The sequence below is a fragment of the Anarhichas minor genome, unplaced genomic scaffold, assembly GCF_050575085.1.
Source record: "Anarhichas minor isolate MPS153535 unplaced genomic scaffold, ASM5057508v1 ptg000043l, whole genome shotgun sequence".
In the NCBI taxonomy this organism is placed as follows: Eukaryota; Metazoa; Chordata; class Actinopteri; order Perciformes; family Anarhichadidae; genus Anarhichas; species Anarhichas minor.
Window position 1 is genome coordinate 7,798,288 of NW_027466489.1, and position 16,455 is coordinate 7,814,742.

The 16,455-nt window shown below is 40.1% G+C and overlaps 1 protein-coding gene across 3 annotated transcripts in view; it reads left to right on the forward strand.

The window, feature by feature from the left end:
• The first annotated feature begins 13,230 nt into the window (after window positions 1-13,230).
• tox2 (TOX high mobility group box family member 2) overlaps window positions 13,231-16,455 on the forward strand; it is an 88,475-nt gene continuing 85,250 nt past the window's right edge. For all 3 annotated transcript variants that reach the window (XM_076110712.1, XM_076110711.1, XM_076110713.1), the window contains exon 1: window positions 13,231-13,766. In XM_076110712.1, coding sequence (XP_075966827.1) covers window positions 13,686-13,766 — 81 coding nt within the window. In that variant the 5' untranslated portion in view covers window positions 13,231-13,685. The remainder of the gene's footprint in view (window positions 13,767-16,455) is intronic.

Below are 16,455 nucleotides of genomic sequence, written 5' to 3' on the forward strand. Positions count from 1 at the left end.
TCTGATAAAAAAAGCCATGTTTTCTGTCAAATATTAATGACGCCATGAGAGGCTTTACTCATAACAGCAGATATTCTGAATGCATAAGAGGGCACGGTCACACAGAATAGTGATTAATAGCTTCTTCCAGCTCTCACAACCACACCCCTTTCTCTTTTAATAGATGGGTACACAACACAGGCAGCCACATCTGTCTGTGTTTCTCTCTCATACACTAACACACAGCGTTTCTGCGCGCATGTGCGTGCTCGGTGTTTGTGCAGCTCTGACTTGTTTTTTTTCTCACTTTTCCCTTTAACTTCCTGTGAGTCACCACCAGCGAAGGAAATACTTTACAGCTGTACCTTTATTTTGTATGCGAAAACACGGCTTAATGCACACAGAGAACAAAAGCAGGAATCTGGTAAAATGTTTTGCTTCACTTGTAAATTCCTGTGCACCTACTTAATTTGCTTTGCTACTCAATGGCAAAGTGCAGTTACAGAGCTGTTACATAACCTTTGCTTATTTAAGTATGTCATGAGCCGAGAGTGGCTTATGTAACTTTACAAGATGGTATAAATCTGTAGATACTCTCCTCTTTTCCACTTATCAAAAAAACCAAGGTACGTATTTTGTGCGGATGGAAATTGCTTAAGAGTCTGTGACAAAATATTCTTGATTATCGTGCATGAGATTAGTTTTTCTAATGTGGATTGTCTCTTTTTTTAACCACAATTAATGTAATGCGGTGTAGTGTTAGTTGCAAATGTTGCCTGTCACAAGTGAAATGCAAAGAGAAAAGAAATGAAGATATTCTTCATTCCAGACATTCAGAATGAATGTTTTCCAAGTCACCACACAAGGAATGAAAAGCCCTTTGATGACAGTAGAGCGTGACGATTGTTTGTCATTCACAGAACTACAGGGACGGATTAAACTGTAAGATTTTGCCAAATAATTTGTAAAAATTTGGTCTCCAAAAAACACCACCCTCCCTGGGAGTAAATATAGTCGAGATAAACCTGTCATCCTGAATGCTTTTGGATGAGTTGTTGTTGCGCCAGCATTACATAACCCAAAGCCATTCACTCAGATTCATAGACCTAAGCGTACTGCTGAAGGGACTGTTTACCTCTCCCTATTGTGATTTATAAACTGAATTCATTTCGGAGGGAAGGACCTCTTTACAGATAGTAAACAATTTTTTGCCAGGACTCCATCAGAGCCTGAACTATGGACCCATCAGTCAGAAACATAGCCCGCTCTGATTCCAGATAGAGTTTGGTGTTGGTGGGGGAACAGGCACAGTTAATTGGACTTGTAAAGATTAATTAGGATAATTAGGGATTGCCTCCTGTTGGTAATTGAGAGGAATGAGGTTGAGATAAAGTCAACCTGGAAGACCTTTAGATGTTAATGTGAGTTAATAGACAAAACGACAGAGAAAAGAGTATGTGAAGGGATAAGACCTGGGAGGCGTGGCTAAGAGGGAGTAGTGCCACGTTCACACTGTTCAAGCCAAGAAAACATCATCACATCAGCCTGCTAGTTGTAATTCCAGTTGTCTGGGATTTGTGACAGCAAAGATATTTCCCACTCGGTGAAAGAACTACAGAAGTGTAATTAAAAATGAGCAATACACTATTTGTTTGCTTAAACATGCTCCAACTACATAATAAGGCAGAAGTAGCTAGTCTAGGCTAATTAAGTGATGTGGCTTTAAGACCAGCAGAAGGGTGACCATTATAGAATAATTGGTGAACACTCCCGAGTCGGAATAAGGAGAATAAGGAGAGGTTTCCTTGTTCTTCCCATCCTGCTGTAATTGCCGAGATGGTCGACATTTAGTGAGCTCGCTGGTAAAATAGCTAAAGTTAGACTCGCAAAGCAAATTGTTGCTGTCAGTTTGTTTTGGAATGAATCCAGCTTGAGAAGAACTTTTAATGAAAAAGAAAACATGGCAATAAAATTGAATTGAGGCAACTGTAGAGGAACAGCCTTAGCAACTTAATGAATATGTCAGGGGTGATTATTCCTCATGTTAATGAGTTTTTCTGCCCCCGAGTGGCCAAAAAAGCAACTAATGCTATACTTTAAAACTTAATTTGACTATTAATTATATTATCAATAATTATATTCTTGTATTAAAATGTAATCAAATAAGTTCAGGATAAAGATGCTTATGAATTTAAATAGATTCTTGTGAATGTACAGTGTATAAATTTACCTATAAATACCAAAAAAAACCTCTATTATTGTGAAGGTAATAGAGAACATTTTAACAATGATAAATGCTGTTGCGCAGACACCCTGGCCCTCACAATATGGACATACAGTAAAACATAGCAAAGTATTATAAGTGATATTTCATTTACATGATTGTTTGTAATTATTATTGTATCACCATACACGTGTTGCACTACTTGTTCTAGGCTACCATATGAATAAACCACTTTGTGGTTTTTAATTGGATCTGTCGTTACACTTTAAGTCTCATTTGATCTTTTCCTCCTCATATTTCAGCCTCCCTCCCCTGCCACTCTAGCTGTCAGACCAGGCTTTTAAAATCTTTTTGTATCAGCCTTGTTTGGCTCTCTGCCTGCCCCACAGGTCGGCTAGCCACCAAGAAAACTCCGGGCGCTCCAGATGGCCAGTCCGCTTATGAAAGCAACTTTCCGAGCCCTTTTGAACAGCAGTGCATGCTTTATTTCAAATGATATTTTAGTGCTTTGATATTTAGTGATATTGGTAGATCTATGGTAGTGAGCGATTGTTTTTGATAATGATGGAGTTTGTTTAGTGTGGGATTTGTTGACCATCAAAACAAAAACCATACGGTCCATATGTGCACTGCTGTAGCTCCTCTTTCAAATGTCTATCAATCTTTTCTGGAACTCAATGTAAAATCCCATATTTAAGAAAGTCCTGAGTGTGGGCAAGACGTACTGTAAGACAGGAAGTCTCTGAGCTCTTTGCTTCCTGTGTGCTGCCATGTGTTGTGGTGGAAACTATGAAACAATAATCAAAGTTATTGTGTACCAACTCAGAAGCTCAGGATCCCCCTCAGTCAGCAATTCTAGACCAATTATGTTAGAACGGGACACAAGGCCAGTCCCATTTCAAAGTTTCCATATGTCAACAAAAAATATACATTTTGCTTAAATTTGAGTAGTGTACTTTTAGCTGTGCCAAGCAGCTCTATAGCACACTCGGTCAGTCCACAACAATTTCCACATCCTTTGGCGGCCACATTTTTCTCCCCCGGAGGCTATACTTTGGCATGGTGGTCAAATGTGGGGGTCTCAAGGTGGGTGTAGCAGGGACAGTCGCCTGTAACAAAAAGGCACCTACACTTTAGCCCCACCCCTTTCATAACTCATGAACCATTTCTTGTAGACACTTGTGGGAGGTGTGTGGATGCATGCATGCGCGCGTGGATGCATGCGTTTACATGGTCGCAGCTATTAGGAATTCCTGCTTTTTTATTTGTAGCCGTCACTATCCCATATGATCCATTGCGGACCAGTCAGTTGTTTATTGGCTTGGTCAGATAATCCTTGTCCTATGACAATGGTGTATTTACAAGGTATCTGGTTAAAATGGTAATTATGCATCACATGAACTGGACCAATGAAAACCCCCCAGCTGGATGTAAATAATGGATGCCAGGTATGAACACTGTTGTTCATAGCCAAGACACTGTGTTCATCACAGATTATTCATTTGACATGTATAAGTAGGTATATATTATGTACATATGCATACTTTTTTTTTTACAACTTTATCTGGTGCAACATTTGCCAGTTGTCTACAGTACTATATGACTGTAATGGCTGATGTGAGATGTATATGGTGTATGAAAACTGTATTCGTATGGTCACAGCGTGTGAGTATCCACGAACATGCCGTTTCTCAAAACAGTTTCTCTCTTTTCAAACAGGTAAATGTTTGATTTAACTTAATGGGTTTGGATCAGATCCTTGTTATGGGATATGAGTTTAAAATCAATGTTTTTACCAAACAGAATCAAATACTATGCCAGTTTTAAGATTAACTCAAAATCAATCTTAGCCAAAAATACAAATCGGCAGGCCATTTTTTTTTCCAGAGGACATAAATGAATGTCTCCCCTCTGTTATATTAGAACATGCTGAATATGAGACTATAGCCAAAAGGGAAGGTTTTCCCTCAAAGATACAGTATTTATATTAAAGTCAAATATTGAGAAAGCTGCAAATTACTTGAACAGTAATTCATTCTGAGAGCACAACAACTAAATGCATGGGAGGTCATTATTTTTGTTTTGTTCGTGAGCACTTTCTGCAGTAAGCAGAGTGATTGGCATCTAAATTGTCTCCAGTTTCGGAAGACATTTGGATTATAAAGCACAGCCTTAATTATGATGAAAAGAAATCATTTGCATGGCTGTTATTTAGGAGTTTCACAGTTTTTAGCTAAGAAATAACCAAAAATGATTTTAAATGACAATAATGTTTGACTCGGGAAGTGGAGCAGATTTTAACACCAGCTTTAAGAGCTGCAAGATTAATAAGGTTTATAAAAACAGCCAATATACTGCAGAGCAGCGCGTCTCAAATTCAAGAGCAGCACGAGGATACAGAGGAGAGATTGAACCATGTATCTTTTCTTCCCTCTTGCCTCGACACCCCTCACATTCAAATGACCTCTGAAGGCAGCATGGGGATCTGCCTGATAGATATTACACTATGTTGTCTGTTGCTGCTATATGTGCTAGACTTCAGTGCCACCCTCCCCCACCATGCAAGCTGACCTTTCATATTTAGTATACCATGTTGGGTAAAGGTCAGCACTGTTTTGGCTTCTCTCCACTGGTTTTGTTGTGCAATTGGAAATGCCCAGAGTCTCTTCGATACATAAATATTTCCATGTTGCTGTCAACAACATGCAAAGGGCAAGTAATCATGGTGCGTTTTCAGTAAGTGATTTTTGAGATTTCTAATCACGCCGGGCTGATTAGCTCGCACCTGAGCATGCACAGCTATGACGTTGTGAGTTTCCCCTCTCATTAATTCCCGTTACTTCTATTCCGCCACGATCAGCTTTGTGTGCTTGTGACCTGAAGTCTAGGGCATGCAACGCTGGAAATTAGTGTAAGACCTTACGTATCACGTGTCATGAATGGAAAACTAAAATACTTGTGTTATCGGGGAAAGCGCCAGCTGTTCAAAGCACTAAATTTACCAGATATAAATATATATTTTCCCTTTCGACCACAGATTTAATGTCAAGCATGTTTTTTTTTTGCCTCCCTCAGACTTCCCTTTCGATGGAAAGGCGATGCATTTTCTTGCATTAGATTTCCCAATCACATAAAGTGCCTGCTGCTGGCTCCCCGTGACAGGTGCAGAAACCTAAACAGCCTCTTTGAAAACCGAATACCTCATTGCTAAAACCATGTACATTATTTCATTACAGGGAGATCTTATAGTAGTGGGTAAGACACGTCCCCATTCCTCTATGTTCAGTGTATTATTGAAACAATTTCGACCTTCAGCATATTTCACTCATCTACGAGAATTTTAGACTTTTGTTTCATCACTCGGTCTTTCATTCTGTCATCATCTCTCTCTGTGGTGGTTCTGTTTTAAGACTTGGGAATGTGAAAGGCTCCAGTTAAGCTTCAAATGGTCCCCCTCCTCTTCTCAATGAGATGGAAACATTAATCAATTAGGTTGGCCCTTAAAGGATCTGAAGGAGATGAAGCTCCCCTCTCTCTGAAAATGAAATGCCACAGACTTTTAAATCCAGTCAAAGGGCATTTTTCCCAATCTTGCTCTCTTCTTCCCCTCTCCCTTTCATTCCACACTCCTCGTTTCATTCATCTTCCCTCCCATCCCCCTCTCATTTCTCATGTGCTACATAAGTAGAAGGTCGGGGAATGAGAGGATGATGAAGAGGAGGGTTTATTCAGGAGTGGAATGGGAGGATGAGGGTATGATGGGGCTGTGCAAATATGAGTTGAAATTATATTTTCTAGGAACAAATCTGAAGGCTAAATAAAAATAAACATTTTTTAATTGTTTTGCATCAATCAGAAATAAATTGTTTTACATTTTTTTCCCCCTCACAACTGTAATAAAAAGTCAAAACCTCCAAAGATAATTTGATTGATTTGGATCATTTGTGTTTCTGATGCACCGAAACCACCAATTGTTCACATGGAAATAGTACAGCAAATAATATGTAATTCAATAAAATGTCATATCTGTATGTGAATAGCAAGTATTGTGATTGGTTGGTTTGTATCTGGTGGAAATGCAACAGCAGCTAATTACTAGTGTGGAAAAGGGTCACGCAGAGGGTGGTGCGGACTCCATGAATGGCAGTTGTTTCAATGGCCGATTGTCCAAAGGAACAAGAGACAACATAGTCTCATTATTGAAGGTCAGTGGCTAGAAAAGGTTAGCAAAGGTTCACCATTGAACAGCCCTTTGTGGCGAGTCTGCCACGGCCTCACACAAAATGTATTCACACTCGCTTTGATACGAAACTGAACTGTGCTTTGGTAGAAGAGAAGTGCATATTCTGCAAAGTGATTTTTGGTATATAATTGTTGTCATTCTGGAACTGTCACACATGTTTCACAGTGAAGTTAGATTCAGGTTTTCATGTACAGTATACGTCTTTGCTCGCGATACAGTTGTGCTCTCTGAAAGAACATACAGAAATATGATCTCACAGGCGAGCAAATAAAAATTTACTGCAGGTCAGCGGGACCAAGCATTAAAATATCCCCAGACAAGAATGGGGTCTTTTGTAAGGCGTTGGTCAGTGGGATAGTTTTAGGCAATGTGAAGCCACTTGCTGTGTCTAGAGGGTCTGGATGTCGCGTCTGGAGCCATTATGTGTTGTTAACTCAGAATTGCATTCCACCAAACCCTGTCATGTCATCATGCCCATTGTTTGTCTGCAGACTTCCTCAGAGTCCTAATTTAATTCGGTTATTTGTCTTCTGTTTATGGTCATGGTAGTTTTGAAACAAAATAATAGAAATCCTTTGATGCACGATTGAAGGAGAAACAGCCAAACTGAGCTGAATGGCTTTTCATTCAACATATTTAGGCAGCTGGAGACGAGTGGAAATGTGAAAGGGAAAAATTAAGCACCGGAGTACCAGTTTGATTCAGTTTAAATTGACATAAAGGGAAATTTGTTGTAGAGAACCAAAGTCAAAAGCAAAGTCATTTACCAAGCGTTTTTACAAGCTGCTTTGTCACAAAGTGGTCCACTGAACACAAATGACACAAATCAAAGCAAAGGTGAGTGTTTCCAACATGATCTGTTTCCACGGGTTTTTATTTATGTTCACATATTTACTGCTTCTTTGCAATTCCGCGAAAAACTGTGTGTTTTCTGTATAAATTAGGGTCATTAATGAATCATCTCTCTGCTTAATGGACCTATTGAACCATTTCCTGTTTACCATCACTTTGCTGTTTGCTTCTTTCAGGACAACCTTATATGGAATTGCTACCAGTAGGCCGAGGCAATGCTGTTACAACATTTACATTAGTGCTAAATTAAATCAGAGGGAAAGGTAGCAACATTTAGGACTTCCAATTTAGTCTAAAAGGAAAAGAACATGCATGCGAAAAATAACCTCGTACTGCCGTGATGTTAATTAAGAAACTCCTTGACCTCCAAAACTTCTGACAGTTAATTCTGAATCTGAAAGCTTTGACCTGTTTTACAAAAGAATACGCATTCATATTTTACACAAAATGACCAACAACCAAAGTCCTGCTGTGTCTGACGAAACTGCACCTTGACAGCTTCACTTCCCATAAGTAGTGGGGAACTTAAGGTCTTATTATAGTGGCATTAAATAACACTTGCATAACTCTGCTTATTTGTTACAGATGAGAGGATAGGCTAATGTGTATTCTCTCGTGCGGAGCTGGAGGATGCCACTTAAGAAATACTGAATTAGTGTACAGCAGGACCTCTGAAATACACAGTGTGGAGGTTCTTTGTTGACACCTCTCTTTTTCCACTTCCCATTCTTTGAATTATTAATCATTTGGAGCCGTTTTACATGCAAGCAACACAGTTAAAGATGTTTTAGCAAACTCCCATGCTCCAGTCATTCACTACCGTTCACTTCATTAGGGAAAGACCACTTTTTGTTCGACCCATCCACCACCTCTCCCACTCGAGCTGTGTGAGTTATTGTGGCCTTTATACTTCCTCGTTCATGATTGTGTTAATTACATAAAAATTGAATATGTGGAATATCTACGAATTACAATGCATTCATTTTAGGTATAGCTACAAGCGCTGTAATAGAACAGCCGGGTCAGAGACATCTAATTCCTAACCAAAAATGTGTTATTTACTTGACACTATTCTTTGAGAAGTCATTTTTTGATTAGGTCCACTATATGCAAAACAATAAAAGGTTCTATCTCCAAAGTCCTCTCAAGCTCGTTTCTATGAGGTTTCAAAAAATGATGAGCAACCAAGTTCTACCTCTTTAACCCATAGCCTCACAGTTATGTGACCGACTTGTGTATTAAAACAAAGTATGACTGAAAGGTTTACTTTTTAGTATTTGCCTTCTGTGACAAAAATAAAACGTTATAATTCCAATGGGGGGAAATCAGGTGGCTATTGTTTTTTGTCATGCAAATGCTGTGGTACTGCAATGTCAGTCTGTCAGCTAGTCTGTCCACCACTTTGGTCCAGGCAGAATTATCACAACGACGGAAGGATGGATTGCCATGAAAACCTTTACAGATATTCATGGTTCCCAGAGGATACATCCAAAACTTTGGTGATACCTTGTCTTCTTCTCTAATGTCTAAATCGTGAGGTTGGCATGTGGTCTACAATATGTGTTTGCAGCATATATCCAGGATGTTAAACTGATTCAGCGGGGAAAGCAGTTTAAAAAAGACAAAGAAAGAAACTACATATCACAGTGTAAAAGTGAAAGACCACATCACCTGGCGATCAAGATAGAAGACAATGAAATTAGGTAACAACAACAACACTGTTCCTGTAAAGCTGGGCAGGTCTTTATTCACTGTTACAATCATTAAAATGCAAAAGCAGCATGTGTAAACATTCAGTTTACCAGCTTGTGTAGCATAGAGGTGCTAACGCTAGTTATTGATGTGATAACGTACTCAGGTTTTTTTTACGTAGAAACGTATCATTTTAGAAACGCATAGCTCCTTTCAACCTTTCTGAGTAACGAGTATCACTATTACACAACGTTTAACCATGACTAGCTCCAAATCCACAAAAACAGCCTGAAAATAAAGAAAATCTGAAACGACTGCATTAGAGTCTATGGAGCACAGCCGGATAGTTATCGAAGCCTCGTCAGAGCTGGCCGATGCTACGCTATGATTGCCCAGTCTGCATTCGAGGAGAAGGACTTAGCGAAGGGTCAATTCACTAGAAAAACACTGTTTTAAAATGTGATAGGATAACTATAAATATGAGCACCTTCAGGATATTTCGGCCAATGAAACAGCTTTACCTCAATACCTCCCAGATTGCAGATGGAGACTAATGCCAAGGTCACACATTTAGTGAAGAGGATCTACCGCTGTGAATGGCTGCCATTCACATTACTATGAAAACTGTCTTTAGAATGCTATTGTGAAACTTTAAATATATACTGTAACATGGTCTTGTTTATATAGTTATAACGTTGCATATTGAAGCAAGTTACCTTCGCTAAGCTTCTTGTACATTTTCATGATAAAGACTTTTGTATCAGTTCACATAACAATCACAGCAATTGGTGCTCTCCTCTTTGAAATATGTGTTGTTTAACATTAGCTTTAAAAACGTCTGAGACAAAAGAAGAGGGGCAAATATCTCATAGTGTGATAAAAGCACTTTTAAATGATATACAGTGATATAAAACAAACAAGCAAAGGGAGAAAATTTGCAAAATACCCAGACAGACTGTGTCTTGAGATAAAGGGAAGAATTATTTCTCTGGTGTTGTTTATTGCTCATCTGTGGTGATAAGTGCACATTTCCAAGCGGAAGAAGAATTAACAGCTCACTTAAGTGCAAGAGGAGAAATCTAAGTGGCAAAGTAGAAATGGAAGAAATGTATTTATCTTTGTCTTGTGCCACTCTTCGTAAATATTTTGTTTTAAAGTTAAATTGTGCACCAATTTGAATAAAACTGTCATTTTCCTCCCCGAAGCCAATTGCTTCTGTGAAAGCACAAAGCATTACAGAATATTACTGACTTCCTTTGCTTTAAGAACTGAAATATTTCGAGGACCGAGAGTAACCGCGTCTAGAAGTTATCTTTCATCAAAAACGAAAATTTGTAATCAATTCTTTAAAAGTAAGATCACTTAAGCTGAGAAGAAGTTATAAAACCAGTACTGCTGACATCATCTAAGTACCGACCAGGTCGTAACCCTTAATGGAAAATATTGTTTCATATTTTCTTCTCATTTCCTGGTGGAACAGGAGCTCTTACCGAGGCAATAAAAAGTGTTTGTTCTTGCTAATTGCTCTGAGTGGATGCGTGCATTTCAAGATGGTAGGCTAGACGATGTGATTTGCATCCCACGTTGGAAAGAAATTGTTCTTGAGTGTGTCACATCTTTAAAAGTGCGTGTGACTTTTCTCTCCCTGTGTCATCTCCCCTTTATTTACATGTTACACCAGTCTGAGTCCCTTCCCCCCCCACTAACTAATTCCAACCTGTGTCTCACTTCTTTCTTTTTTCTTCCCATTTATCAAATTTCTTCCACCCCCGCTTTAAAAAAAAAAGAAGAAAAATCAAACATTCTCTGTGGCATAATTCCCTTTCTGTCTGGCCAACACTCTGTGTTACGCAGCGCTGCAACACAAAACACTACACACATTCCTTTCCCATGAGGCCATGAGGCGGCCCGTGCCAGACACCCCTGTGTACTGTATATTCTGCAGTGACCGAGAGACCGAGTGAACAAGTGACAGTAGGAGAGAAAGTGAGAGACGGTCAGAGAAGAATCAGACAGACAGCGACACAGAGGTGCAGAGTGAGGAGAAATCGGCATCTATGTGACAGTTAACCTTATGAGCTTGGATTCAGGACAGCCTGAGCTGGCAGCTGAAGGCAGACCTCCACAGCGAGCCCACGGTGCGACCCATCTGTGCCTGGTATTAAAACAGGCTCACACCCCAGGGCCAGAGCCACCATGCTGCGTAATATCTACACAGACATAGGCACAGTCCTGAGGGGGCCAACAAGTCACCCACCGGGATGACAATGGCAGCTTGGTTAACACAAACACACACACACAAAAAACAACCTCCCACACATGTACCAAAAGCACAGAGAGACTAATACACACATTGGCAAGCAGAAACACATTAATGATACTTCTCTACCCATATGAGTGAGCACATAACACCACTCCACCCCATTCTTGTGAGAAGTGTGATACACATTTGGCTGTGAGTAGTGTTATTTTGCCTCTCCGCACCTATTTGAAGCTCCACTTGGACATTGTTCTGTGTTTACATCCTGTTGTGTCGACCACTGCGTGCGTATGTTTTGCGTTTGTCCAGCTGTGTGTATGCAAGGGTCAAAGCTGGAGCACGGTAGCAATATATATTATCTCAGCGTCCATGAGAAGCCGATCTATTCTCAGTGTGTATTCAAACCGGCCTGCCGGATAGAAGACAGGCATCACAACAAAATAAAGTGAAAAGAAGTCAATTATACCGAAATTGCTGCAGGCATTGAATTTACACTGACAGTTTAGCATGAACTTCTTAACCTAAATTATGGCAGAATTACACATCATAACAAGTGGTGTCGACGTGTTTTACAGGTTTAGAAAGGGAAAGCAAAACACAAATTCATGCGTTTATTAAGATATGTTTTAAACCCCTATTGTGTTGCCTGATGATTATCACTAACAGGAAGTCATATTTCATTCCTGTTGAAGACTATATTTAAACAAACTACACATGCATTTGGCCTTTGCTTCTCTAAAGAGTTATTCCTCGCTGGCTCTCAGCTGTGGCCCTCCTAATATCCAACGTGTAGCTCTTTTAATGGACATCCTTGACAGTGCACTCACTGACATTATAAAGAAACAAAAGGAAAATGTCAGATTTTCTTGTCTGGATTATAGGAAGACCCCAATCGTACAAAGCAAATGAGGCTTCTAGCTGCTTGGAACCTTTTTTCCTCCTTGAATAGCTTATAGTTACAAAAACGTTTTATCCACATTGTATTGTATCAACATGGCATGATATATTAGTGATCTGATATTTACAACATTACATCCGATGGAAATGTTTTAGATTTTTTTTATTTATACACATTTCTTTAAAATTCAGCCTGACATATTTTTGTTTGTATTTTTTTATCATTGGAAACTTTTGGTTCTTGAGTTGTAGGATTTATTTCATCTTAAAAATGTAACATTAAGTACCATGCTGTAGTAGACCAGTCATGTAATGTAACTGAGTACATTTTCTCAAGTACTGTAGTACAATTTCAAGGTGGTTTTACTTGAGTATTTTCATTTTAGGCCAATTTTTACTTGACAATTCAAAAAAATATTGTATATGTTTATCTAATGACTACATACTTGTTTCTTTGCAACTAAGATTTTACGTTGAAAACATGTTATCAGTTTATAAAAAGTACTCTATAGTAAACACTCAAATTTAGCTCAACCTCGACAGTAAAGTCAATGATAATATTCCATAGAATAAAAATAGAGTAGCATAACACACACACACACACACACGCACACACACACACACACACACACACACACACACACACACACACACACACACACACACCACAGGAGTATGTTTCTGCATTAAGTGCTTTTACTTTTGACTTTAAATGCATTTTGCATATACTTTTATACTTTTACTTAAAGGGCCAGCGTGTAAGATTTAGTGGCATATAAAGGTGAGATTGCAGATTGCAACCAACTGAAACTTCTCCCCGTTTGCCAAGCGTGGAGGGGAACTACGGTGGACAATAAGAAAACACAAAAAGCGAAAATGCAAACAACAGCTTTGGTGCCCCCCCCCCCCAACTGAGAGGGGACAGTTTGAGAGGACTCACTCTCCACTAACCCCCCCTGCCAATCCTCCCAGCCTCGCTGACCCTCCTCTCCGCCTGTTCCTCCTCTGACCGGTAGAGGTCGCAGCCTAGCAGTCTCTCTGCGGACGGGAACGCATGGATGTAACTGAGCGCTCCCACATGGCAAAGCTACAGCGCGCCTGGAAACCAGGAACGGACCTCGGGGCGTTTTTGTTTGTTTGTTAGGGAGAACGCATCGATAAGATCCATTCTGCGTCTTTACCTGCAGCACGGCTCGGCTGTCAAACAACTTCAGTGACCGTTTGAGTTTTTGTTTGCTTGTGACTACTGAAGGCGGACAGCACCTCTCTCTTTCGCCCTCTCTCCCGGTGAACTTTATAGGGATGTTATATCAGAGCATCACCGCGCTGAATGCCCAGACAGTGCTGAAGAAAGTGTAGGACTACTACTTTTCGTTCGGTTTAATACACGAGAAAAGGAGAGTGAGAGCGCGCGCGCAAGAGAGAGAGAGAGAGAGACAGACAGAGTGCAAGAGAGAGAGAGAGAGAGAGAGAGAGAGAGAAGTCGCTCAGGTTTTTTGGAGCTAAGCTTTCATGCCGTCAGTCTTGCGGACTCTGAGATGGACGTCAGATTTTATCCAGCTCCCCCTTCAAGTACGTTACCGACTGACTCCGGTTTGGACTATTACCACTCCAACAAGGTAACGATTATCTCTACTTTACGAGCTTATTATAGTCGGTCCGATGCTCAGCACTCGGTGTAATGATGCACGCGCGCACAGGAACATTGCTTACACATGTGTTGTCCATGTATAGAATGTGTAGGAAGACCATTTAGTGGCGAGTGCCGCTCGTTCAGTTCCCTCTGGACGGATTCGATCGAAATGAGCTCACGAGCTGCGTTATCACTGAACTTTGTTTTATTTCTGATGTGCAGATTGATTTGAACAGAGCAGAAACGCACACCTGACACCTGTTCTAAACTCTCGCGCTTCCTTTTAATTAGAAATTGCTAATCTGGATAAACTACGGGTACGTTGTTGGAGCGCACCACTCTCTCCAGCGCACTGGAGCTGAATACTCACAAACTGAATATGTGGCTTCCCCCCCCACCCCCCCTCTGAATACATGTAAACCAGAAAAAAACCCTGTATAATTTAAACCTTGCCTACCAAAGTGCGGAAACTCGCTATCTTATCTGCTCCACACAGGTTCCCACATGGGTCAATGCACAATTAGTCCAATAAACAGCTATCAAGATTGTGTCTAAATGTGACAGTGACAGCATGTTATCGATCGGGGTTATTTGTGATGCTCCAATGTGTACATAGTTGCAGCTTGTAACTGACCAGTCTGTATTTTCATTTCATTTTATTCCTATTTTGTCTCATTGCTCGATAAAAGTGTTTCCATGAAGCATATGGACTCGCATGTTGCGCAGGCTTGGTTAACACCTTTTTTGCGCATAGATCCAATCTCGTCAGTACCCAGATAATAACTTTTTGGAATTCATTATTCATTAGCAATCTACAAAGAAATCAGCCGTTGTTGTTTGTAATTCTAAAGAATGAAATATTGGAAATGATCAGCCTGTGTGTTTCTATCACCGTGCGTTTTTACGCACGAAATCGTATCCAGTATTACTGGAACGTCAGACACTTTTATTGGTAAATTGAAGTGGGAATAGCTGTAAATGAATTGTCACCTACAAGCTTCCTTTTGAAGGAAAGCACCATCAAATATATTAGCACCAGTCGTTTTTGGAGAGCTAAACATTGTCAAGTTTCCTGAATTATGTAGTTCTCGACATTTCTGTTAAATGTCATGGGGCCTACTGTAAAGAGATCACTTTTTCACTGCTCCACTCCTTCCATGTTATGTACATGCGCGCTGATGCTTTGTAAAGATTTTGCATTTAGGCAAATTAGAAATTTACAAAACTGCCAAATAGTCCCAAGATTACAAGTCACAGGCAACAATGCCAGTTTTTTTTTTTTTCATTTGGTCTGGGTAAAACTTGTTCAAACATTTGGCAGAGCTAGAAGAAAGCGTTATATACCCGCAGCCATTCAAATGGGTTTGCTTGCCTTAGCACCTGGAAGGAAGCCAGCAGGCAGTTCACATTTGCTGATGACAAAGTGAAACATTATAGCACAGTGCAATGTTTGAATTGTTAATCTCCCCTGTTCATACACACAGTCACCTGTATGCATACATGAACAACACACGCAGACACACACTCTCTCACGCCCGCACTCGCTTGCAGAGAGGTTTGAATTACAATACATGAGACTACAGTCATTCCTCAACCCCCTAACCTACTGTAACATCAACTTCAAACGTTTCACTCTGACATAAACCCTAAGTCTGAGTTTGAGTTTAAATCATACCTTAAATTATTAATAAAGCGAGCCCTAGCAAAATATTCTCACATATAAGGGTTTTGTGTAATTGTTCTTTCCTTGTGATAATGTTACAATGTTCACGGTTGTGTGTGTGTGTGTGTTGCCAAGTCTAGTTCGCACAGAGGCATACGCACAGTAGCTGCTGAGGACGTATATTTAAGATCACAACGCGACGTGGCCCTCCGACCAAGGCCAATGTTTCTGGTGTCGTAGCGTTAACACAATGAGCCGCACTAGCTATCATGATTCAGCGAGCGTAGGGGTTGTTGGGCCGGTACGAAGCAGGTTTGGGTTTCAAGGACAGAGTCGTATCACATTGTCATTACTAAAGTAACGGCTGCGACTAAGATGTAAAGTGACATGTTATCTGTGCTGTGTCGCCTCCGCCGCTACACATAAACACACTGTTGAATAATGATGCAGGGGCTTTATGTGACGTTTCGGCAATAGCGCATCCTTTATGGCGGTTTCATTTCAGGGAAGCTTGCAAAGATGATAAAAAAACAAGATATCTTTTCGTATTTCACTGTCATTATGTAGTTAGTTATAGCTACTGCATGCAGGGTTTCAGGGTTTTTTGTTGGCATATTTCACAGGAAATTGAAAGAAATGATTTTAAGTTATTAATCTTTGTATTGAGAAGCAGTTTTTCAGGGTATGAACAGGTTAAAACCCTCCCAATCGAGGCCTCCTGGCAGCGGTTGATTCACAATAGTTTACACCTGAAACAACCATATATATATATATATATATAAACTCACTAGTGTGGTTATGCATTACTGAACAGTATAAGATACACTAACCAGGAAGTGAGCATAATACTAAGTGGGAAAGTCCATATATATAAGCCCAGCACTTCCTGTCGTGGTGTAAACTCAAACACATCTATTTCTGACTAACAGGCTGTGTGACACTGACTTTACGTGTGTGTGTGTGTGTGTGTGTGCAGGTATTCATGCCGTTGTCTACCTGAAAGGGTTCATAA